At 43.0% G+C, this 26874-nt stretch overlaps 1 protein-coding gene across 2 annotated transcripts; it reads right to left on the bottom strand.

Moving 5' to 3' along the window:
- Window positions 1-1850: 1850 nt before the first annotated feature.
- LOC140722644 (uncharacterized) lies at window positions 1851-26874 on the bottom strand. 2 transcript variants are annotated; one of them, XM_073037361.1, is made up of 4 exons: window positions 26692-26874; window positions 25153-25299; window positions 12697-12822; window positions 1851-9219 (listed from the first exon to the last, which is right to left on the bottom strand). In XM_073037361.1, exon 4 carries the CDS (start codon window positions 8831-8833, stop codon window positions 7442-7444), a length of 1392 nt encoding a protein of 463 aa, XP_072893462.1. In that variant the 5' UTR covers window positions 8834-9219; window positions 12697-12822; window positions 25153-25299; window positions 26692-26874; the 3' UTR covers window positions 1851-7441. The 2 variants fall into 2 exon arrangements, with proteins under 2 accessions (XP_072893462.1, XP_072893461.1); XM_073037360.1 differs by having other exon boundaries at window positions 25153-25303.

Consider the following 26874-nt stretch of genomic DNA (forward strand, 5'->3'; position numbering starts at 1 on the left):
CAGCACCAATAATTGCAGAGTTCAGCACCGACAGTCACTCTCGAAATTGCATTCAGCGACACTGATGGATAAATATTCAGCATGCAGCTTATTGAAACTTTCTCCCAGTGTGAACCGGTAGTGTGTGGTAAGTGTAACACGCTGTAAGGTTTCACTGCTGAAGTAACGGCCTCTCTGTAATGTTTCACTGCTGAGGTAATGGTTTCTCTGTAGCAGCAATGTTTAGCTTACGACTAGAGGAAGTAGGGCTTTCCAGTGTGGGGCTGTCCAATGACAGAAATATTCTTTTTTGTGAGTCTGGAAGAGAGATTTTCACGGTTTTTTGGCTGGGGAGAGATGAGAAGACGTGAATGAAGAGAGCGGGCCCTTTTTCTTTTCTTTCAGTTTCTTTACTAACCCTATAGTCAAAGTAAGAATTATAGAGCTCAATCGCTTAACTGCATATTGTGTATCGTTTGTTACTTCGGGGTACTGGTCTGTAACATGGGACACATCACACAGCATTCACCCAAATGAGATTTCTTAAGTTTGGTCGGGCTGGAGGTGTGGGGGGGCGGGTGGCTATCACCCCGTATATTAAACTGCTCTACCCAGTGTGAAGTCGCTGGTGTCTCTGTAGTTGAGATGACCAAGTGAATCCCTTCCCACACATTGAAGCCTGAGTTATTCTTCTCCGTCCAGTCTACGCCGTAGGCTCTACGTAGCCGCGTACCCGACGCTGCACCCTGGGCTGTACCGTATGCTGTAGCCTAACGCGCACATTCCTAAAAATGCAACTACGCATCGCAGCGACGCAGACTGCAAGAACTGTGATTGGTCCACTTGGTAGCAGCCAGTTTCCTTTTCTTTTTCAATCTTTTTATTACGTTTCAAATTTAATAAGCATAGCAATAATATAATGATACAAAGAGATTGGGATTACATTAATGTCGGTTATCATGTAAAAGCACAGATTCCAAATGACAAATATAGTTTAACCTCCCAATCTCATAGCAACTAATCATGAAAGAGATATCATATAAGGAGAAAAAAATCGTAAACTAGAAAAAAACACTAAACTAAAAAAAACAGACAAAATTGGGCTGTCATATTACAACGGCTGAAATTATTTGGCGTTAACTCCGCTCCTCTGAACATGAACAAAAACTTATTACACAAGATTCGGAAAGGGTCAACTTACATAATATGAAAAAATTGAATAAATGGCCTCAAAGTCTCTTCAGATTCAACCGAAGGAACCACAGTACCACTCCTAATTTTTTCCAAGTTTAGACATGCTATGGTTTGGGAAAACCATTCAAATGTAGTAGGGAGATTGGAATCTTTCCATTTAAGTAAAGTAGATCTGATGGTTATTAATGTAACAAATGCAATTAGACGACAAGCTGACGAGGATAAATGACTATAGTCTATCACCGGTCCTCCAAAAATTGCGGTAATAGGATGTGGTTGTAAATCAATACACAGAACTACTGAGATAATATCTCAAAATACCCTTCCAATATTTTTTTTAGAAGAGGACTTATCCTTGGACATACGAGCCCGATGAACCACCTTAAATTGCATGAAGGCATGTCTGACACACACTGAAGAGGTATTTTCTAGTTCCAGAACTTTCTCCCATTTCTGTATAGGTAAAGGTATCCCAAGTTATCTTTCCCACTCATTCTTAATTTTATCAGAAGTATCTAAGCGTATTTTCATAATTAAATCTAAATAAATGATATTAAACTCTTCTGATCTGGATTTAAACTTATTTTTTTCCGTAACTTCAATTTGATGTGATATCAGAACGGAAGGCAAAATAACCTTCAAAGGTTTCTAATCTGTAAATATCTGAAAAAGAGTGATCCAGGCAAATTATTTTTTATTAGAAAACTGTTCAAAAGCCATAAAAGATTATCCATAAATAAATCACGAAAACATGATATTCCCTTTGTTTTCCATAAAAGAAAAGCTTGATCAATTCTAAATGGTTGAAAGAAAAAAATAGATGTCATAGAACTTGACAGTATATATTTATTTGGTCCAAAAAATTGCCGACATTGAAACCATATTCCTATTGTATGCTTAATTATTGGAATTACCATTTGCTTATTAAATTTAGTAAGTGCAAAGGAAAGCACAGCCCGTAAAATAGAAGCCAATGAAAACTTCGGTCGAGACTCCCGCTCAAGGTTCATCCAACTCTTGTGTGCAAAACGTTAAATATCGAATATTAATTCCCAATAATAAAATCTAGGATCCGGCAAAACCAAGCCGCCTTCCTTTTTTTGATTTCTGTAAATATTTCTAATATAACCTGGGATTTCTATTCTGCCATATATATGCAGAAATTTTAGAATCAATAGTATATAAAAAAGTTAGAGATAAAAATTGATACCGCCTGAAATAGGTACTGATATTTAGGTAAAATAATCCTCTTAATAGCATTAATGGAGCCAATCAAGGATAAGGATAATGGGGACCATTTAGTAAACAATTGTTTAGCATGATCAATTAAGGGTAAACATTAACTTTAAATAAATCGTTGTGCTTCTTAGTAATTTTAACACCCAAATAAATAAAATAATCAGCAATCTAAATGGTGACTGTCTATAAATTGAGACTTGCATATTTAGTGGAGAAAGCAGACTTTTATTAAGATTCAGGTTATAAGCAGAAAAACTACTAAACTGAGCAAGTTGTGTTATTACTGCAGGAATGGATTTCTCTGGATTAGAAATATATAGCGAAAGGTCATCTGCATATAGTGATACTTTACGCGTCCCATTCCCATGAGTAACACCAAATATACTGGGTGAATCACGAATAGCAATTGCCAAGGTCTCCAGGCTAATATCTTATAGTAAGGGTTTCAAAGGACAGCCTTGACTAGTACCTTGGAAGAGCCTAAAGAAAGGGGATCTCTGATCATTAGTGAAACAGAAGCCAAAGGTATATGTTATATCAATTGGATCCAAGATATAAATTTTGGACTAAAATTAAGTTTCTCAGGAATTTTAAACAAATATTCCCATTCAAATGTATCAAACGCCTTCTCAGCATCGAGCGAGAAAACACGTTCTGGAGTCTTAGATAAAGTAGTCTATACAATGTTCATTAACCTCCAAACATTACAATGTGTATAATAATTTTTAATAAATCCTGTCTGATGCTCGGAGACAATTTGTGGCAGGCAATATCTTCAACAATCTAATTGCTAATATTTGAGAAAGGATTTTAGATTCAACATTCACAAAGATATCACAAATCTGATGCACATTCAGTGAGATTTTTATCATTTTTAGGAATTAAATAAATAGATGCTTCATAAAATGTTTGTGGTAACTTACATACAAATAAAGGTAAAAATTTTTACCTAACCAGGGAGAAAGTAAATAGGAAAAAGATTTTAAAAATTCAGCTGTATATTCATCCCGACCACGTGCTTTACCGGAATTCAATGAATAAATTGCATTCTTTATTTCCTCTTCAGTAATGGGTGTGTCTAATACTAAACGTTCATCAACTGATAATTTCAGAATATTTAATTTCCTTAAAAATTCATGCATTATGGTAGAATCATCAGGAAATTCTGATTGGTATAAATTGGTATAAAATTCTTGAAAAAATATTAATTTCATCATGGTCAACCGTCAAAGTACCATCCGTTTACGAACCCTATTAATCTGAAGTTTTGCCAAAGCAGCTTTTAATTGGTTAGCCAATAATTTACCTAATATGTCACCAAATATATAAAATGACCCTTAGTTTTAAGTAACTGATTTTCAATCGGGGATGTTAATAACAAATGATGTTGCATCTGAAGTTCAACTCTCTCTTTATAAAGCTTCAAATTGGGAGCAATAGAATATTTTCTATCAATTTCTTTAATCTTATCAACCAATGTACGTATTTCATTATTAATTTGATTCTTCAATCCAGCAGAGTGTGAAATAATTTACCCTCGGATATATGTTTTAAAGGCATCACGTGATATCCCACTGAAAATTTCTTCCGTTGAGTTAGCTGAAAAGAAAAAGGCAATCTGTCCTTTAATGAAATTAATAAAATTTAAGCCGTGAAGTAAAATAGAGTTGAACCGCCATTGTTTAGTACCAAAGGTTACATCAGTTAACTTAACTGATAATTTCAAAGGTGCATGATCGGAAATGGCAATTGTATCATATTCACAGGCAGTGACAAATGAAACTAATCGAAAATCAATAAAGATGTAAAGGAATCTAGAGTAATTATGATATACATGAGAAAAAAGAGAACTCTTTTTCATTAGGATGTAAAAACCTCCTAATTTCTAAAATTCCAGAGTCAACTAAGAAGGAATTAATAAAAATAGCAGATTTGTTTGTAAGTACCTGATTAGGCACAGACTTATCCATCATACGTTTCAGACAACAATTAAAATCTCCACCCATTATTACCATATATTCATTTAAATTGGGAAGAAATGCAAAAAAGTGCTTAAGGAATTCAGGATAGTCAGTATTAAGTGCATAAATATTAACCAAAACTAATTTATTGTTATAAAGTTAACCGGTGTTTAATAGAAGTCTATCATATTGGTCTGAAATTGTATCATAGTGAACAAATGAAATCTAGGAGTCTATATAAAAAAAAGAAACACCTTTCACCTTAGTCGATGAGTTAGAGTGAAACTGTTGGCATTTCCAAAACCTAAATAAGTGCTGATTATCCTCCTTACTCACATGTCTTCTGCGCAAAAATAATCTGAGCATTCAGTCTATGAAAAACTCTAAAAATCTTCTTCCATTTAATTGGATGATTCAAACCGTTCGTATTCCATGAAACAAAATTAATAATGACAAAATTAATTAATAATATCCATTTTCCTTAAATAAACAATGTAGTATGTAAAGGGTTAACCACAATGCATAGGAAACTCACGAATCAGGAGGAGGGAAAATAGTTTAAAGAGGAAACGGAAGTTACGACAATACAGACATTTTTGTAGTTTCAATTCAGCCCAAAAGAAAAATACTAGACTAAAAATAGCCCTACCACCCCACCCACAAAGACCGAACACCTGGCCAATAGACAGCCAGACAACTATCTAAGAACCTCCCTACCCCCGTCTCCCTTGAGGCAGATCTCCAAATTTAAAAAAATAAAAAACAAACCACCCATAGTCAAAATATTACAAGAGGAATGTCAAGCAGATGTTAGAGAAAAACAGCCAATTGCAGACCATTTTAAAAGAAAAGGTCTTAAAAAATGACACAAAATACAATCTTAATAATATTTCAAGAAAAAGGAAATAATCAGCATATCAAAGTCATAATGATTTTCAAAAGCAAACAATTAAAAATAAAAAAAGTAAAACAATGAAGGAAAAAGAAAGAAACTTTAACATGGAAACATCATAAACATCCGAATGTCAAAACACAGTACAACTGTAATCAACCCAAGGGCAAAGTTCTAAAGTGTCCAAATCTATAAGCTGGCTGTTAACTAATAAACCAGATACACACAGACATAAAGGAATGGTAAATTTCAGAGACATCCAAGCTCAAATGTTGATCTTCAAAACATTAGACATCTGCGTTCAAGCTTACCTCTTTGAGAAATTGTTTTGCTTCATTCACGGATTTAAAGCATTTGAATGATTTATTGGGCAGAGCAACCCTTAGGTGAAAGGGATATAACAATGCTGGACAAAGATTCCTCTGATATAATTCTGACATCACCATTTTAAAATGCAATCTTTCTTGCATCACCTCAGGACAAAAATCTTCAACAAAATGAAACTGAAGATTCTCATGCTCAGTAACTCCTTTCTGATGAGCAATCCGAATGAAGTGCTCCTTAGTATTCACATTGTGACATCGAAGAATTACATGACGTGGTTTTGGTTTCAGCGCCCGATGAGTGCGGTTGAGTGCAGGAAGGGAAGAAAATACCTCCGAGCCAAAGACCTCCATTAAGAATTTTTAAGATAGTACACAGGGCCCATATGTCCAAAGATAAATTGGCACATATTTTTTCCTAATATAAGCCCTATTTGTGACAGATGTAACACAAAAGTGGCTACTCTGACTCAACTGTTTTATTCATGTGTTAAGTTTAAATAATTTTTGGTGGGATGTGTTTGGAATATTATCTAAAGTTATAGATGCGGATGTTCAACGTAATCCACTTACAGCAATTTTTGGGATTATTCCAGAGGAAGCATTTTATCTATTTGATTTTGACATTATATGCTGTTTATATGTTTTTTTATATTATCTACTTGTTAAACTCCTCTTCCAATTTGTATATTCTTTATTTGGAAACCAATAAAAAAGATTGAAAAATGCTCTTAGATGAAGCATTGAGAAAAAAACTGAGTAAGATCCCGGCTCTCAATGTCCTCACTGAGTCTATTATTCACAAATTCAGTCTGTGGCTTCGACTCTCCAAATCAGTAATCTTGATTTTGTTCTGCTCCAGGGTTTGAGTGGTTGAACTTCATTTCATTTCCAAAGAATTCAATTTGCGATCTCTCTGTTTCCCAGCTTTAATAAACTCTGAAATTTGCCGCTGCTGTTTTTCGTTCTTCTTTTCAAGTGTTGCCAATATACCTTCGCTCTCCTTTAACCATAATTCCAAGGTAATAAATCTTTTATCAAGTTCTTCATCCAAAAGATTCTAGATAGCCAGTAAAGTAAGTTGCAACTTTTTAGGCTGTTCAAAGACATCTTCTTTCTTTCCATTTTCACTGCCTTCTTCCTCTGTAAGCCATTTCAGTCGATTAAAATTCAAATTCAAACATATAAAAGTGTTATAAACACTTTGATAAAGATATTAAAGGGGTGGTAAGTAAATTTAAAATGAACGGAGCAAAGCTGGAATGCAACCTACTCCATGTAGCGCCTCCATGAGAGTCCTTCGCCTAATGTAGCCTAACGCGCACATTCCCAAAAATGTAGCTACACGTCACGGCAACACAGACTGCAGGTACTGTGATTGGTCCACTTGGCAGCAGCCAGTTTCCTCCTGTGCATTTCCTGTTGCTTTGAAGTTGGAAGGTGGACTACATCAAGGAGAGGTTAGGTGAGGTAGTCAGAAAATATGTACATGTGCACGACTCTTCATTGGCAGACAATAAAAACTTGAAAATGGCATCAAAATCGTGCAAAGAAATTTCCACCAACATTGCTTTGGACATCGCGGACTGCACAAAGTAATGGAAAAACTGCTCATTTTTCTGCGTTGCAGTAATTTCAATAGAAGTAACACTTCTGCAACATTGATTAGCTCCAACTCCAACAAGACGTAGTCAGCAGTCGCCATTGTTCCCAACTCAACATGAGTCAATTCAACACAGTAGCACAGAACCCCAACACCAACTAGCGTTTTGGCAGAGCGACGCAGACACACGAACTCACAAGTAGAAATGCTCACAATGGCATAGCGTCTATGCAGAGGTATAATTCAGGCTTCAGCAGGTGAACGGCTTCTCCCCAGTATGAACTGACCGGTGTGCTTGTAGGTGGGAGGACTGAGTGAATCCCTTCCCACAGTCTGAGCAGGTGAACGGCCTCTCTCCAGTGTGAACTCTCTGATGTAACTTCAGTTTAGATGACAGAGTGAATCCCTTCCCACAGTCCGAACAGGTGAACGGCCGCTCCCCGGTGTGAACTCTCCAATGTACCTTCAGTTCAGATGACCGAGTGAATCCCTTCCCACAGTCTGAGCAGGTGAACGGTCGTTCCCCAGTGTGAACTCGCTGATGTACCTTCAGTTTGCATGATTGAATGAATCCCTTCCCACATTCTGAGCAGATGAAAGGCCGCTCCCCAGTGTGAACTCTCCAATGTACCTTCAGTTCAGATGACCGAGTGAATCCCTTCCCACAGTCTGAGCAGGTGAACGGTCGTTCCCCAGTGTGAACTCGCTGATGTACCTTCAGATTGCATGATTGAATGAATCCCTTCCCACATTCTGAGCAGATGAAAGGCCGCTCCCCAGTGTGTACTCTCTGATGTACCTTCAGTTTAGATGACTCAGTGAATCGCTTCCCACAGTCCGAACAGGTGAACGGCCGCTCCCCGGTGTGAAGCCGCTGGTGAACCAGTAGGGTGTATGACTGAGTGAATCCCTTCCCACAGTCTGAGCAGGTGAACGGCCTCTCCCCAGTGTGAACTGACTGGTGGCTCAGTAGCTGAGATGACTGAGTGAATCCCTTACCACATTCTGAGCAGGTGAACGGCCTCTCCCCAGTGTGAACTGACCTGTGTGCTCGTAGCTGGGCTGACTGTGTGAATCTCTTCCCACAATCTGAGCAGGTGAATGGTCGCTCTCCACTGTGAATTCGCTGATGTATTTTCAGTTTAAATGACTGAGTGAATCCTTTCCCACAGTCTGAGCAGGTGAACGGCCTCTCTCCAGTGTGAACTCGCTGATGTACCTTCAGATTGCATGACAGAATGAATCCCTTCCCACAGTCTGAGCAGGTGAACGGCCACTCCCCAGTGTGAACTTTCTGATGTAGCTTCAGAAAAGATGACCGAGTGAATCCCTTCCCACAGTCTGAGCAGGTGAATGGCCTCTCCCCAGTGTGAACTCGCTGATGTTTCTTCAGATCAGATGAGCAAGTGAATCCCTTCCCACAGTCTGAGCAGGTGAACGGCCTCTCCCCAGTGTGAACTCGCTGATGATTCTGTAGGTGGGATGACTGAGTGAATCCCTTCCCACAGTGTGAGCAGGTGAATGGCCTCTCCCCAGTGTGAACTCGCTGATGTACCTTCAGATTAGATGAATGAGTGAACCCCTTCCCACAGTCTGAGCAGGTGAACGGCCACTCCCTGGTGTGAACTCGCTGATGAGCCATTAGGTCATATGACCGAGTGAATCCTTCACCACAAATTCAGCAGATGACCAGCCTCTGCCCAGTGTGAACTGACTGGTGTGTCCACAGGTGGAAAGACCGACTGAATCCCTTCCCACACACAGGATAGGTGAATGGCCTTGCCCTTTAGATGAAATGTCCAACTGTATCTATTCCCACTGTCTGAGCAGATGAATGGGTTCCCCACCTGTTTGAAATGACGGGCGTGCCAGTCGGTCAGATGATCGAGTGAATCCCTCCCCACAGTCTGAGCAGGAAGGATGATTGTGTGAATCTCTTGCTCCTCTTCTTAAGTATCTGGACAGAGACAGCAAAACTGGTGTGTTGTGTTCGGGATTCCCGTAGACAAATTCCTTGTCATTTTTAACCTGTAAAAAGATTTACAAAATCCATCGATGGGTGTAGGACAACATTTCAGATGAGATCACTTGAGTTGTCAAGGTGTGATATGACATCACACTGTTACAGTGAGGTTGAACCGAAGTTGGTGAGAGAAACTATCTCCTGACTGGGCACAGTGCTGGGATGGATGGATGGATGGATGGATGGATGGATACTTTATTCATCCCCATGGGGAAATTCAACATTTTTTTCCAATGCCCCATACACTTGTTGTAGCAAAACTAATTACATACAATACTTAACTCAGTAAAAATATGATATGCATCTAAATCACTCTCTCAAAAAGCATTAATAATAGCTTTTAAAAAGTTCTTAAGTCCTGGCGGTTGAATTGTAAAGCCTAATGGCATTTGGGAGTATTGACCTCTTCATCCTGTCTGAGGAGCATTGCATCGATAGCAACCTGTCGCTGAAACTGCTTCTCTGTCTCTGGATGGTGCTATGTAGAGGATGTTCAGGGTTTTCCATAATTGACCGTAGCCTACTCAGCGCCCTTCGCTCAGCTACCGATGTTAAACTATCCAGTACTTTGCCCACGACAGAGCCCGCCTTCCTTAGCAGCTTATTAAGACGTGAGGCGTCCCTCTTCTTAATGCTGCCTCCCCAACACGCCACCACAAAGAAGAGGGCGCTCTCCACAACTGACCTATAGAACATCTTCAGCATCTCACTACAGACATTGAATGACGCCAACCTTCTAAGGAAGTACAGTCGACTCTGTGCCTTCCTGCACAAGGCATCTGTGTTGGCAGTCCAGTCTAGCTTCTCGTCTAACTGTACTCCCAGATACTTGTAGGTCTTAACCTGCTCCACACATTCTCCATTAATGATCACTGGCTGCATATGAGGCCTAGATCTCCTAAAGTCCACCACCATCTCCTTGGTCTTGGTGATATTGAGACGCAGGTAGTTTGAGTTGCACCATATCACAAAGTCCATATCACCATATCTGGAATGATCATCAAACTGTCTGATGTTCTTCCTGTCTCTCTAAGAATGGGGCATTTCTGCCATCGTCAATTTGTGACTTGGCTCAGTTTGACTCTCTCCATTGGTATTATTCCCTGTTCCCACTGAGCTGCCTGGCCCCACAGTAACTGAAACACTCTCACCGAAAAAGCCGGCAGTGCATTCCATGCACCCACCAGTCTCTGTGTAGAAAACTTACCCCGACATCCCCTTGGTATCTATTTCCAAGCACCTGAAAAGTCTGCTCCCTCGTGTTAGACATTTCAGCCCTGGGAAAAATCCTCTGGCTATCCACACGATCAATACTCCTCATCATCTTATACACCTAACAAAGTTCTAAACATAAACACGGAAATTATACATTGCTTTGAGGATTTGTTGGACGTATACAAAATGATGAGGGAGAAGATTGGGTAAATAAATGCAAGCAGCTTTTTCCACTGAGGGTGGGTGGGATGACAACCAGAGGTCAGGGGTAAGTGGGGAAGGTGAAAATTTAATGGGAACATGTGGAAAAGCTCTTTACTGAAATGGTTGTGAGAGTGTGGAATGAGATGCCAGCACAAGTGGTGAATATGAGCTCGGTTTCACCGTTTAAAAGAAGTTTGGATGTGAGCCTGGATGGTAGGGGTATGGATTTTTTATAAAAAGGGCCCAAAGGATATCGGGAACCAAATTCACCACAACCACAAACTGTTCCTGCCGCTACAATCCAGGAACCGGTACCACAGCAAAAGGACCAACAGGTTCCGGGACATCACCTTCCACCAGGCCATCAGACTGAATAATTGATTTCTATGTTTTCTAGACTGTCCTATATACAAACTAATTATTTTAAATCAATTTCAATTACACATTGCACATTTAGACAGTAATGTAACGTAAATATTTCTACTCCTCATCCATATGAAGGATGTGCATAATAAAGTCAATTCAATTCACCATCTCCACTATCTGTTCTGTCTTTCTGGCTCCCATTCCCCCTACAACTTACTTTAACCATATCAGCCCCAACCCCCACTACCTCTAGTAAGCCTTACCACTAAGATATTAGTTGCCTGTTGTTCTGTTCCCCTAACTAACAAATCCACTTATCAGCCCTTTGACTTTCCTCCCCCCAACAGTTTCTAAAGTGTTCCACTTGTTGTTGTGCGGGCATGGCCACTGGAGTACTCTGCGATGGCTATTTAACCTCATTCTCCTTCCTGACTCTCACCCAGTTTCCTGTGTCCTGCACCTTGGGTGTAACTCACCTCTCTTCATGTCATATCTTTCACCCCCTCCTACTGCTGGATGATCTGGAATTCACCCATTTCAAGATCCAACACCTTAAAGTGCAGGGTTACAAGCTGAAGCTGGATGCACATCTTGTAGGTGAGGGCATCAGGGACACTGGAGGTCTCCCCTCCTTCCCTCCAATATTCCCTCTAATTTGTAATAACCAGTGTGCACATGAATCTTGTACTGTGCATTTTTTACCCAGTGACAACATGTGCACAGTGAATTTTATATAGAGATATATTCATTTTCACAGCTGGCAAATCACGGTCGATAGGAACTTTGATCTCCTCTGGGTTCGATCGAGTTCATCTGCACTCTCACACAACCTATGTAGCAGGCCTGTAATGGGTAATGAAGGATTTTCTCACCAAAGCTTTTGCATATTGTCCATATGTGGTTTGCTTGCTAAATTACACTTTAAAAAGTCAGATTTCCAAATATCACTCCACTTCTTCCCACTTGCAAATTCTCCAGCAACTTTAGCAACACCACATGCACACAGGTAACACCAGTTTATGGACTCTACATAAACATTTCCCCTGAACCCTCCTCCAGATGACTGACGGTGGTGAACTCAGTGATGGTAATGCCAATGAATATGAAGGGAAGGGCAGTAGTCTGTCTCATTGGAGTCTGGCACATTTGTGATGTGAAAGCTACTTGTTGCCCAGGGCAAAGGTGTTTGATATCATTACGTACCCAGAGAGGATGGGACAAAACATGTTCTCACCGGTAGAAAAGACCAGAGCAAGAGGAGGTAGAACAAGCAACGCACACAAAATGCTGGAGGAACTCAACAGGTCGGGCAGCATCGATGGAAAAGAGTACTAATGCTGAATTCCTCCAGCATTTTGTGTATGTTGCTTAGATTTCCAGCATCTGCAGATTTTCTCTTGTTTGTTATTGGAAGTAAAACAAAGGCGATTTTCTCAACTGGTGATGTAAGATTTTGTTCCCTTTCTCCGAGTTCCTAATCCTTGCATTTAGATAGCTGGAGCTCAGCTCTGTCTGAGAGATCCATCGGTTCCCATTCCCTCTTCAGCTGGAGCACCCCGGGGCCCGTGTACGGATCATGGGGTTGAGAGAGAGGGGAGAGAACAGGACTGTCCGGGATTGCGGGTCACGGTGTCCGAAATTCACAGGATTATTCCAAAGTTGATGTTTAAGATAAAAACACGGAGAATCACTCTTACCTGCAGCCGACATTTTCAAGGTCTTCTGTGTACTGCGCGCATGCGTGAAACTCGGGGACGTCCTCAGCCTGACGCCTGCGCATTTCATCGGTGCCTCAACGACGGCGAAATTTTTCACTCATGGCCCTATGGGTAATCACAGTGCCATTAAACATTTCTGCAAGCACCGGTTCAATGTCCATACCTCATTTTTTTTCGTGTGTATAGAAAAATCTGCAGCTGTTTTAACGCAGAAAGCGGCTCCCATAAACAATATATTCAATATCAACGTGTATCTAATGCCAAAGTAAAATGCAGATATAAAACACAGGAGATTCTGCAGTTGCTGGAAATACAGAGACGCACGCACACAAAACGCTGGAGGAACTCTGCAGTTCAGGCATCAACTAAGCAGCGGAGTACACAGGCTGGGCATGCTGAAGGGGCTCGGCCTAAACATTGTCTATTTATTCCTCTCCACAATTGTTGCCTGACTGTTGATTTCCATCAGTATTTTGCAGAAATTAACCACCTTTTTTTTTGATCAACCAGTTTCCAAATGCTTCTAATCTTTCTTTTGTAGCCACATCCTGCTGGTCTGATTCATCTTCCTCCTCGTAAACTCTAGACCGCATCTCTCTCTGGAGCCTCAAAGCCCTGACTCAGGCTGGCAACACTTTGGTTTCTGACTCTGCACCATTGAAGATTCACTCACTAGTCTGCTGTCAGACTTCAGAGGTGCATTATGTAACAAGACTGCAGGTTCTTTTACTGAGAGAGATCGAGAGAGAGAGAGAACGTCAAAATCACAGTGAGCTCATCGTCTTATTCAGCCTGGAGAAAATCATACAGGTGTATAAGATGATGAGAGGCATTGGTCGTATGGATAGCCAGAGGCTTTTTCCCCAGGGCTGAAACAGCTAACACGAGGGGGAATAGGTTTAAGCTGCTTGGAAGTAGGTACAGAGGAAATATCAGAGCAAAGTTTTTTAAGCAAAGAGTGGTGTGTGTGTGGAATGCCAGTGACGGTGGTAGAGGCGGATACAATCGGGTCTTTTAAGAGACTCTTAGTTAGGTACATGGAGCTTAGGAAAATGGGTGGCTATGTGGTAGAGTAATTCTAAGCAGTTTCTAGAGTAAGTTACATGGTCGGCACAGCAATGTGGGCCAAAGCATCTGTAATGTGTTGTAGATTTCTATGTTTCCATGAAATTTATGGGAAATCTCTTATCCCACGGAGAGGTGACTAGTTGCAACCTGTCATCATAGGGAGGGTGAGAGGGGAACGGCAGGGATAGATTTTCATATACTGATATGGAACAGAAACATGGGCAGGAACCAGATGGGCCGAATGGCGTTTCTTGTGTACATTGTGAGTGTGGCAGAGACAGTAAGTACCTGAGACACGGGATTTGATACAGAACTGATTTATCTTTCACAGATACACAATATTAAACTGCAGTCTAGTTTAAGGCTAACATCAGTAGAACAGACTCCCCCAATGCTCAGTGACCGGGGTTCAGTCCTGGGTGCAATGAGCAGCCACAAGAACTGCAGAATCTGACAGTGACAGTCCCTCATGAACCTGCAGCTGCCTTCAGTCACCGTGATGGTTAAACATTTAACACGGAGCTGATTTGAACTTCCTCCCTGATGTTGGAGCGCTCAGACCAAAGATGTAGGGGAGAAGGAAAAAAAAAGATAATAAAGTTGTTTGCACAGTTAGGGATAAACAGAGAGGAAGAGGTGGAGAGTTTCTTGAATGCATCTATTTTAATGCTAGGAGCATTGTAAGAAAGGTAGATGAGCTTAGAGCATGGATTGATAACTGGAAATATGATGTTGTATCTATTAGTGAAACATGGTTGCAGGAGGGGTGTGATTGGCAACTAAATATTCCTGGATTTCGTTGCTTCAGGAGTGATAGAATTGGAGGGGCAGGAGGGGGAGGTGTTGCACTGCTTGTCTGAGAAAATATTACAGCATAGACAGTGACAGGATAGATTACAGGGCTCATCTAGGGAGCCTTTTTTGGTGGAACTGAGGAATGGGAAAGGTGGAGTGACACTTATAGGGTGGTATCATAGACCACCTAATCGGGAGCGAGAATTGGAGGAGCAAATTTGTAAGGAGATAGCAGATACTTGTAATAAGCACAAGTTTGTGATTGTGGGAGATTTTAATATTCCACACATAGAAACATAAAAAATAGATGCAGGAGTAGGCCAAAGTGAATAATGTCACATTTAACCACATTAAATTGCATCTGCCTTGAATTTGCCCACTCACCTAACCTAGCCAGGTCACCCTGCATCCTCTTAGCATCCTCCTCACAGCTAACACTGCTGCCCAGCTTCGTGTCATCCGCAATCTTGGAGATCCTGCATTTAATTGCCTCGTCTAAATCATTAATATATATTGTAAACAACTGGGGTCCCAGCACTGCGCCTTGCAGTACCCCACTGCTGACTGCCTGCCAATCTGAAAAGGTCCCGTTTATTCCCACTCTTTGCTTCCTGTTTGCCAACCAATTCTCTATCCACATCAATACCATACCCCCAATACCGTGTGCTTAAGTTTGCACACTAATCTCCTGTGTGGGACCTTGTCAAAAGCCTTTTGAAAATCCAAATATACCACATCCACTGGTTCTCCCCATCCACTCTACTAGTTACATCTTCAAAAAATTCTATAAGATTCACAAATTTTCCTTTCACAAATCCACGCTGACTTTGTCGGATGATTTCACCTCTTTCCAAATGTGCTATTATCACATCTTTGATAACCGACTCTAGCACTTTCCCCACAACCGATGTCAGGCTAACCCATCTATAATTCCCCGGTTTCTCTCTCCCTCCTTTTTTAAAAAGTGGGGTTACATTAGCCACCCTCCAATCCTCAGGAACTGATCCAGAATCTAAGGAGTTTTGAAAAATTATCACTAATGCATCCACTATTTCTTGGGCTACTTCCTTAAGCACTCTGGAATGAAGACCATCTTGCCCTGCGGATTTATCTGCCTTTAATCCCTTCAATTTACCTAACACCACTTCCCTACTAACATGTATTTCCCTCAGTTCCTCCATCTCGGTCCCCTACTATTTCCAGAAGATTATTTATGTCCTCCTTAGTGAAGACAGAACCAAAGTAGTTATTCACTTGGTCTGCCATATCCTTGTTCACCATGATCAATTCACCTGTTTCTGACTGTAAGGGACCTACATTTGTCTTAACCAATCTTTTTCTTTTCACATATCTATAAAAGATTTACAGTCAGTTTTTATGTTCTCTGCCAGCTTTCTTTTATAATCTTTTTTCCCTTTCCTAATTAGGCCCTTTGACCTCCTCTGCTGGACTCTGAATTTCTCCCAGTTCTCAGGTATGCCACTTTTTCTGGCTAATTTACTATCCCTAATTTCCCTTGTCAGCCACGGGTGCACTACCTTCACTGGTTTATTCTTTTGCCAAACTGGGATGAACACTTGTCGTAGTTCATCCATGCAATCTTTAAATGCTTGCCATTGCAAATCCACCATCAACCCTTTAAGTATCATTTGCCAGTCTAGCTTAGCTAATTCACATCTCATGCCTTCAAAGTTACCCTTCTTTAAGTTCAGAACCTTTGTTTCTGAATTAACTATGTCACTCTCCATCTTAATGAAGAATTCCACCATATTATGGTCACTCTTACACAAAGGGCCTCGCATGACAAGATTGCTAATTAACCCTTCCTCATTGCTCAATACCCAGTCTAGAATGGCCTGCTCTCTAGTTGGTTCCTCGACATGTTGGTTCAGAAAACCATCCCGCACACATTCTAAGAAATCCTCTTCCTCAGCACCCTTACCAATTTGGTTCACCCAATCTATATGTAGATTGAAGTCACCCATTATAACTGCTGTTCCTTTTTTGCACGCATTTCTAATTTCCTGTTTAATGCCATCCCCAACTTCACTACTACTGTTAGGTGGCCTGTACACAAATCCCACCAGCGTTTTATGCCCCTTAGTGTTACGCAGCTCTACCCATATCGATTGCTCATCCTCCAGGCTAATGTCCTTCCTTTCTACCTTTCTATTGCGTTAATCTCTTCTCTAACCAGCAACGCTACCCCACCTCCTTTTCTTTCCTGTCTATCCCTCCTGAATATTGAATATCCCTGGATGTTGAGCTCCTATCCTTGGTCACTCTGGAGCCTTGTCTCTGTGATTCCAACTATATCATATTCATTAATAACTATCTGCACATTCAATTCATCCACCTTATTACGAATGCTCCTTGCATTGACACACAAAGACTTCAGGCTTGTTTTTACAACACTCTTAGCCCTTATACAATTATGTTGAAAAGTGGCCCTTTTTGATTTTTGCCCTGGATTTGACTGCCTGCCACTTTGACTTTTCACCTTACTACTTTTTGCTTCTACTCTCATTTTGCACCCCTCTGTCTCTCTGCACTTGTTCCTATCCCCCTGCCACATTAGTTTAAATCCTCCTGAACAGCAGTAGCAAATGCTCCCCCTAGGACTAGGAGGAGGGACAGCCCTCAGTGATTCCTGTGTATGCACCCTGGAAGCCTCAAGAAATGATAATGATCATGAATCAGGCCCCAGATAGAAAAGAAAAACCAGCACAGTTTGCTCAGTGTGTCCACAGTACTATACAAATGTTTAATGCGACTCTGCAAGATTTATTCGGTCTCTCCTGCATGATTCTCTCAGCTGCTAAGGGCAGAAATGGAAGACAGAATTGAGATACCAAACCTATCAGGAGTTACAGGCGGGAAAACATAATGAGAATGAACAGATGGACCAGATCATTCAAGCTTTGGAAAGGGCTCTCCAGCAACCTGTAAACATCACTAAAGTACCTGAATGCAAACGTAAGCCTGGGGAATGGGGACCAGACTATTGAGAGCGATTTGTGGCCTGCTACGGCACCTTCGCAGGAGACCAAGCCTTTAATGATGGGAATCTGTCCCCCCAGTTCAATGCCCTACTGCTCCAATGCTTACCAACTAAGTTAGCCAACATGATTAAAACAAATAATATGGATTGGCCTGACAATGACCGAAATCGAATGCGACGAGCTTTGACATATCATTAGGACCCAACTTTTGAATTCCAATCAACCCCGATGGGAACTAATATTAAAGGTGAATATGCTCAGCGGGAAGAAGGACGCGAGCGGGCTATATCTGAGGAACAGAAATGGGAACAAAAACCTACCAAGGGACAGGTGGGGACAACAACCCGTTCAGAAACTGACAAGAAGATGCTTCCAACCATGAGTGCCAACCCTCAGGAAGAGCCCAATGTAATATTGCAAGTTGCTGGAATTCCAGTTCCGTTTATGATTGATATGAGGGCAACCACAACCACTCTCGATCAGGAAATAGTATCGGAAAAGGGATTCCAGCTATCAGACGCTACAATCACTCTATTTGGGTTCGAAGGCACGGCACGTACGTATTCACGTACCCAGCCACCGCAGGTGGAATTCCAGGGGAACCAGTGTGAGGTTTCATTTACTGTCACCACCAGACAGGGGTGTAATCTCGTAGGGAGAGACTTGCACTGTCCGTTGGAAGTCGAGAAGCACGGACAAGGATATCACGCTGGAACTGCGAACAACTGATAGCTTCCACTGACCTCCCAGTGGTGAGCACTTTATCTGGACTCCAGTACATTTGAACCCCTTCTGCCAGCGGCCGACTCTCATGTGACTCTGTGTTATGACCCTACGTGGTGCTCAACTGAGGAAAGCTAATATTATGCACCCCCCGAGTGACAGAAATTCCCAGTCACGGTGATTGGAGAGGTTAAAGTAAGAGACGGCATTGCATTACTGGCTGAAGTTCCAGATTTCTTTTGGCGACAGACAGGTTTGGTGGTTCCCCATACCACCTTCAGGGTTTGCCCTGGGTTCAAGCCAAAGAGACTAGGGCTCCTTGCCTACACCCTGTCGAAACAGGCCTCCATCACCGAGGGAGACTGGCAAGACTTTGTCGTGGGCCAACTCCGATACTGGAAGGAGTCTGAGGTGAAAATAGGACATCTGGTAAGACATTCTTTCAACAGTGACCGAACCCAAGATGTGATAACCCATCTCTGGGCAATTTCAGTCCATGAAGTCAGCCCTCCTGTCCGGATCACAGTGAAAGAAGGACAGACTCTCCCATCCATTCCGCAATACCCCCTCTAGCCCGTCCGGATCACTGTGAAAGAAGGACAGACTCGCCCATCCATTCTGCAATACCCCCTCTAGCCCGTCCGGATCACTGTGAAAGAAAGACAGACTCTCCCATCCATTCTGCAATACACCCTCTAGCCTGTCCGGATCACTGTGAAAGGACAGACTCTCCCATCCATTCTGCAATACCCCCTCTAGCCCGTCCGGATCACTGTGAAAGAAGGACAGGCTCTCCCATCCATTCTGCAATACCCCCTCTAGCCTGTCCGGATCACTGTGAAAGAAGGACAGACTCTCCCATCCATTCTGTAATACCCCCTCTAGCCCATCCGGATCACTGTGAAAGAAGGACAGACTCTCCCATCCATTCTGCAATACCCCCTCTAGCCTGTCCGGATCACTGTGAAAGAAGGACAGACTCTCCCATCCATTCTGCAATACCCCCTCTAGCCCGTCCGGATCACTGTGAAAGGACAGACTCTCCCATCCATTCTGCAATACCCCCTCTAGCCCATCCGGATCACTGTGAAAGAAGGACAGACTCTCCCATCCATTCTGCAATACCCCCTCTAGCCCGTCCGGACCACTGTGAAAGGACAGACTCTCCCATCCATTCTGCAATACCCCCTCTCGCCCGTCCGGATCACTGTGAAAGAAGGACAGACTCTCCCATCCATTCTGTAATACTCCCTCTCGCCCGTCTGGATCACTGTGAAAGATAGATAGATAGATAGATACTTTATTCATCCCCATGGGGAAATTCAACCTTTTTTCCAATGTCCCATACACTTGTTGTAGCAAAAACTAATTACATACAATACTTAACTCAGTAATAATATGATATGCATCTAAATCACCAACTCAAAAAGCATTAGTAATAGCTTAAAAAAAGTTCTTAAGTCCTGGCAGTTGAATTGTAAAGCCTAATGGCATTGGAGAGTATTGACCTCTTCATCCTGTCTGAGGAGCATTGCATCGATAGTAACCTGTCGCTGAAACTGCTTCTCTGTCTCTGGATGGTGCTATGTAGAGGATGTTCAGGGTTTTCCATAATTGACCGTAGCCTACTCAGCGCCCTTCGCTCAGCTACCGATGTTAAACTCTCCAGTACTTTGCCCACGACACAGCCCGCCTTCCTTACCAGCTTATAAAGACGTGAGGCGTCCCTCTTCTTAATGCTTCCTCCCCAACACGCCACCACAAAGAAGAGGGCGCTCTCAACAACTGACCTATAGAACATCTTCAGCATCTCACTGCAGACATTGAATGACGCCAACCTTCTAAGGAAGTACAGTCGACTCTGTGCCTTCCTGCACAAGGCATCTGTGTTGGCAGTCCAGTTTAGCTTCTCGTCTAACTGTTCTCCCAGATACTTGTAGGTCTTAACCTGCTCCACACATTCTCCATTAATGATCACTGGCTCCATATGAGGCCTAGATCTCCTAAAGTCCACCACCATCTCCTTGGTCTTGGTAATATTGAGACGCAGGTAGCTTGAGTTGCACCATATCACAAAGTCCTGTATCAGTGTCCTATACTCCTCCTCCTGTCCATTCCTGACACACCCCACTATGGCCGTGTCATCAGTGAACTTCTGCACATGGCAGGACTCCGAGTTATATTGGAAGTCTGATGTGTACAGGGTGAACAGGACCGGAGAGAGTACGGTTCCCTGCGGCGCTCCTGTGCTGCTGACCACCGTGTCAGACCTACAGTCTCCCAACCGCACATACTGAGGTCTATCTGTCAAGTAGTCCACTATCCAATCCACCATGTGAGAGTCTACTCCCATCTCCATTAGTTTGTGCCTTAAGATCTTGGGCTGGATGGTGTTAAAGGCACTAGAGAAGTCAAGGAATGTAATCCTCACAGCACAACTGACCCCATCTAGGTGAGAGAGTGATTTGTGCAGCAAATACGTGATAGCATCCTCCACTCCCACCTTCTCCTTATACACAAACTGAAGCGGATCCCGGGCGTGCCTGGTTTGTGGCCTCAGATTCTGTATTATCAGCCGCTCCATGGTCTTCATCACGTGCGACGTCAAGGCAACAGGTCTGAAGTCATTCAACTCCTTTGGTTGTGGTTTCTTCAGTACCGGGACAATACAGGATGTTTTCCACTGTCTGGGTAATCTTCTCTGATCTAGACTCATGTTGAAGATGCGCTGTAGTGGTTCTCCCAGCTCAGTCGCACAGGCCCTTAGTAATCGTGGGGAAACTACATCCGGTCCAGCCGCCTTGCTGGTACAGATCTTCCTCAGTTGACCTTCCACCTGTGCAGCCGTAATCCTGGGCGTGGGCAAGGTCTCCTGTGAGTGGCTATTTTCCTGTGAGGGAAGTAAGCCTGGTGTGGAGTTCTGCGGTGAGGATGAGATTGTGCTGTCGAACCTATTGAAGAAGTTGTTCAGCTGGTTCGCTTTCTCCACATCTCCACTTATGTTTGCCCCCCGCTTTGCAACGCATCCGGTGATGATCTTCATCCCATCCCACACCACATCCTCTCCCATCCATTCTGCAATACCCCCTCTAGCCTGTCCGGATCACTGTGAAAGAAGGACAGACTCTCCCATCCATTCTGCAATACCCCCTCTAGCCTGTCCGGATTACTGTGAAAGAAGGACAGACTCTCCCATCCATTCTGTAATACTCCCTCTCGCCCGTCCGGATCACTGTGAAAGAAGGACAGACTCTCCCATCCATTCTGCAATACCCCCTCTAGCCTGTCCGGATCACTGTGAAAGAAGGACAGACTCTCCCATCCATTCTGCAATACCCCCTCTAGCCTGTCCGGATTACTGTGAAAGAAGGACAGACTCTCCCATCCATTCTGTAATACTCCCTCTCGCCCGTCCGGATCACTGTGAAAGAAGGACAGACTCTCTCATCCATTCTGTAATACTCCCTCTAGCCTGTCCGGATCACTGTGAAAGAAGGACAGACTCTCCCATCCATTCTGCAATACCCCCTCTAGCCCGTCCGGATCACTGTGAAAGAAGGACAGACTCTCCCATCCATTCTGCAATACCTCCTCTAGCCCGTCCGGATCACTGTGAAAGAAGGACAGACTCTCCCATCCATTCTGCAATACCCCCTCTAGCCTGTCCGGATCACTGTGAAAGAAGGGCAGGCTCTCCCATCCATTCTGCAATACCCCCTCTAGCCTGTCTGGATCACTGTGAAATAAGGACAGACTCTCCCATCCATTCTGTAATACTCCCTCTCGCCCGTCCGGATCACTGTGAAAGAAAGACAGACTCTCCCATCCATTCTGTACTATCCCCTCTAGCCTGAGGGAACGTTTTATGAGGATGGAAACTCTTTTGTGGATCCAGCAGGATAACAATATTCTGACTATGCAATAGTGATGGACAGTGAAGTAATTGAACAGGCCTCTTTTGAAGCAGCTGTCTCCGCCCAGAAGGCTGAGCTGTTTGCTCTGACTCGTGCCTGTATCCCAGCAACAGACTAAAGTGGGAACGTTTACACAGACTCCCGTTATGTATTTGGAATTGTACATGACTACAGGGCTCTCTGGGAACATGGGGATTCCTGACTTCCTCTGGCCACCCCATTAGTAATGCCACCTTTGTAAAGAACTTACTCACCGCTCTACAGCTACCTCGAGTTTTGTTCTTCTCAGGGGTATGCCTCTGAAGAGGAGTGAAAACTGTGGTCCCAGATGGGGTGCCAGAAAGACCCTGACCTAGGTTTTTGGATCTCCCAGCGGGACAGGTTTGTGTTCCTACACAGTTTTTACCAATATTGGTCGATTATATACATAATTGTACACACCTGGGAAAGGAGGGAATGGTTGGTAACCTGTACCCTGCACACCGGGTACGACTCCCTTGACAGGTGGATCTTTTTCGTGTCTACAAGTTCATTTTATCGAATTGCCTAGAGCACATTGCTATAGATACTGCTTAGTTATTATAGATGTGTTTAGTAGATGGATTGAAGCTGTTCCAACTACCATTAATACTGCTGTGACTGTTGTGAAGGTATTATTAAGGGAAATAATTCCCAGGTACAAGCCAGAGATGCTGAGTTCAACAATGGCTCACACTTTATGGTGAAAGTAAATGAAGGAGTATGTAACAAACTAGCTATCAAGCAACAATTCCACTGTGTACACCACCCACGGGCCGCCGCTATAGTGGAAAGAGCCAATGGCACTCTGAAGAGTAAACTGGCCAGACTAACAGTGGAGACTGGACTCACTTGGTTGAAGGTCCGACCATTAGCCCGATTCCACATGAGGGTTACCCCACAGGGGAAAACAGGGCTGTCACCAGCTGAAATCATTTCTGGATGGCCCATGAGTACACCCTGGGAACAAAGTCTCAGGATTAAAGGCAAAGTGAATAAGAATAAGGAACCTTGGTTCTCGATGGATAATGGAACTCTGATAAAGAAGAGAGAGATGTATGACATGTATAAGAAATAGGGAGCAAAGAAGGTACTTGAGTAGTATAAAAAGTGCAAAAAAATACTTAAGGAAGAAATCAGGAGGGCTAAAAGAAGACATGAGGTAGCGTTGGCAGTCAAGGTGAAGGATAGTAAGAGCTTCCACAGGTATATTAATAGCAAAAGGATAGTTAAGGGATAAAATTGGTCCTCTTGAAGATCAGAGTGGTTGGCTATGTATGGAACCAAAAGAAATTGGGGAGATGTTAAATGGTTTTTTTGTGTCTGAATTTACTAAGGAAACTGGCATGGAGTCAATGGAAATAAGGCAAACAAGTATTGAGGTCATGGAACCTATACAGATAGAAGAGGAGGAGGTGCTTGCTACCTTGAGATGAGTAGATAAATCTCCAGGACCTGACAGGGTATTCCCTCGGACCATGAAGGAGACTAGTGCTGAAATTGCAGGGGCCCTGGCAGATATATTTAAATGTCGTTATCTACGGGTGAGGTGCCAGAGATTTGGAGGATAGCTCATGTTGTTCCGTTGTTTAAAGCAGGCTCTAAAAGTAATCCAGGAAATTATAGGCTGGTAAGTTTGATGTCGGTCATGGGTAAATTATTGGAAGGAGTACTAAGAGATAGGATTGACAATTGTTTAGACAGACAGGGACTTATTAGGGAGAGTCAACATGGCTTTGTGCATGGTAGGTCATGTTTAACAAATATATTAGAGATTTTCGAGGCGGTTACAAGGAAAGTGGATGAAGGCAAGGCAGTGGATGTTGTCTACATGGACTTCAGTACGGCCTTTAACAGGGTCCCGCATGGGAGGTTAGTTAGGAAGATTCAGTCACTAGGTATACATGGTGAGGTAATAAATTTGATTGGGAATTGAGAATGGGAGAAGTCAGAGAGTGGTAGTGGAGGATTGCTACTCTGAGTGGAGGCCTGTGACTAGTGATGTACCACAGGGATCAATGCTGGGTCCATTGTTATTTGTCATCTATATCAATGATCTGGATAATAATTTGGTAAATTGGATCAGCAAATTTGTTGATGATACAAAGATTGGAGGTGTAGTGCACAGTGAAGAAGGTTTTAAAAGCTTGCAGAGGGATCTGAACCAGCTGGAAAAATGGCAGATGGAGTATAATACAGACAAGTGTGAGGTATTGCACTTTGGAAAGTCAAACCAAGGTAGAACATACAAGGTAAATGGTAGGGTACTGAGGAGGGCACTATAACAGAGGGATCTAGGAATACTGAGACAAAATTCCCGAAAAGTGGCATCACATGTAGATAGGGCAGTAAAGAGAGCTTTTGGTACATTGGCCTTTATAAATCAAAGTACTGAGTATAAGAGTTGGAATGTAATGGTGAGGTTGTATATTGCATTAGTGAGGGGGAATTTGGAGTACTGTGTGCAGTTTTGGTCACCGAATTACAGGAAGGATATTAATAAGGTTGAAAGAGTGCAGAGAAGGTTTACAAGGATGTTGTCGGGACTTGAGAAACTGAGTTACAGAGAAAGGTTGAATAGGTTAGGACTTTATTCCCTGGAGCGTAGGAGAATGAGGGGTGATTTGATAGAGATGTATAAAATTATGATGGGTATAGATAGAGTGAATGCAAGCAGGCTTTTTCCACTGAGGCTAGGGGAGAAAAAAAATCAGAGGACATGGGTTAAGGGTGAAGGGTGAAAAGTTTAAAGGGAATATTGCGGGAGAGGGGAGCTTCTTCACAACTGGGTCTGACTGGTACTGGCATAACTGGTTCTTCTCGGCACATTCTGTCTTACTCCCAACTATTTCCTACCTTCCTTTGTACAGGTATGAAATGTCTAAAGGACCAGTGTTTGAGTAAATGAGACTCACCAAACTTTCTCCGGACTGAATCACTGGAATCTCTGAGTCAGATGGGTTCTCTCCAGTTGATGTTCTCAATCCTCGGGCTGGTTCACTTGTTGTTGTTCCCTCGTCTTCAGTCGTGGTTTTTCTTCCAATAAACCTCTCACTGCAGGTCTAACTTTAACATGAAAGATAATGAAGCACGTTAACAATGAAAAGGAGGACCAAACATTTCTGTTTAATGTTAGTAGGAACAAAACTCACTGAAATTTAAACGTTGGCAAATATAATGATCTCAGTGAACAATCTTTGATTGTCCCTCACACATCACAAAACAATACGGGATAAGAAGGAGCCATCATTCAGTCATGGTAAGACACAAGACACAGGAACAGAATTAGGTGATTCAATCCATCTGTCTGCTCCACCACTCAACCATTCAAGCAGGGCTGATTTTTATTCCAACACCATATTCCTGCCTTCCTCCTGTAACCCTGAGCTACTCAGCAATCATCAGTATATTAATCTTCACAAATAGACCCAAATGGCAGACTCAAACAAATTCTGCGGCAACAAATTCCACATATCAGACATCTTTTGGACAAATTTTTTTTCTCATCTCAGTTTTAAAGGGAAGCAAGTTTATTCTGAGACCGTGCTGTCAGATCACAGACTCTCTGTCTAATGGAAACATCCTCTCCGTGTCCACTGTTTCCAGGCTTTTCAGCATTCGTTAGGTTTACTTAACCATACATCCCCCCACCACCCCCACCGTCCCTCTGAACTCCATTGAGCACAGGTCCAGAGCCATCAAATGCTCCTCATATATAAATCCGATCATTCCTGAGATTATTCAAGTGAACCTCATCAGCAACAACTGCACTGTACACATTTCCAGGAATAACAGACAAATCGGTTCCAGGATAATTTACAGGGAAACGTTGTGCTTCCTTTACTGTTATACTATCACTCCATTTCCAGGTTAAAACAGGACCATTTCAGGAAATTTGTATTACACTGGAGCGACCGCCGTCGCTGGGCTATGAACGTGCAGGAGTACATGTGTGGCTCAGCTCTACTGCGGGGAGCTGAGGCTCGAACCATTCTCCCCTAGACTTCCCAGTCCCTCGGTAAAGCAGGCAGTGAAACCAAAGATCCCCACAACCTGGGACGTTCTCCTTTCTCACCCACCCCACTCCGGGAGAAGACACAACAGCCATAAAGCTCCAGGACAAATGTGAGGAGCCTCAGGAAACGAGAAGAGTTCGGGGAAGTTAATAAGACTCAGCGGCCAACATCACACCACGTGATCTTGCGTCACAAAGCGGAGGGCGGGGCGAATCTGCGGCTCACAGTCTCACGTGACCTGTCGGCGGGACTACCATTTCAATTCTGCGGAAACAGACAGCCTGGGCTCCTGGTTTGTATCGTTCAATGCAGATTAAGTGAAGTCGACACATTTCTGACGAGCCCAGATAGTTTGGAAACAAATGAATTCCTGGCCCTCAGTTCGGGGCTCACGGTCAACATCGGATCTCCCCGCTCGGGATCGGTCTCAATACTCACCGATGGGAAAGTGATATCTTCGGCCCGCAGACAGTGATCCCGACGGAAGAGACAAAAGTCTTTCCCGAACACACAGCCGACCCACTTCAGCTCGGAGCGGAGAGGAAAACACCGTCCAACCGGAGACTGTGAACATGCGCGAAGAGATTGTTACATCATCGGGAGGCGGGGCCTCGGAAACAG

This window comes from Hemitrygon akajei, unplaced genomic scaffold (genome assembly GCF_048418815.1).
Source record: "Hemitrygon akajei unplaced genomic scaffold, sHemAka1.3 Scf000082, whole genome shotgun sequence".
Lineage (NCBI taxonomy): Eukaryota > Metazoa > Chordata > Chondrichthyes > Myliobatiformes > Dasyatidae > Hemitrygon > Hemitrygon akajei.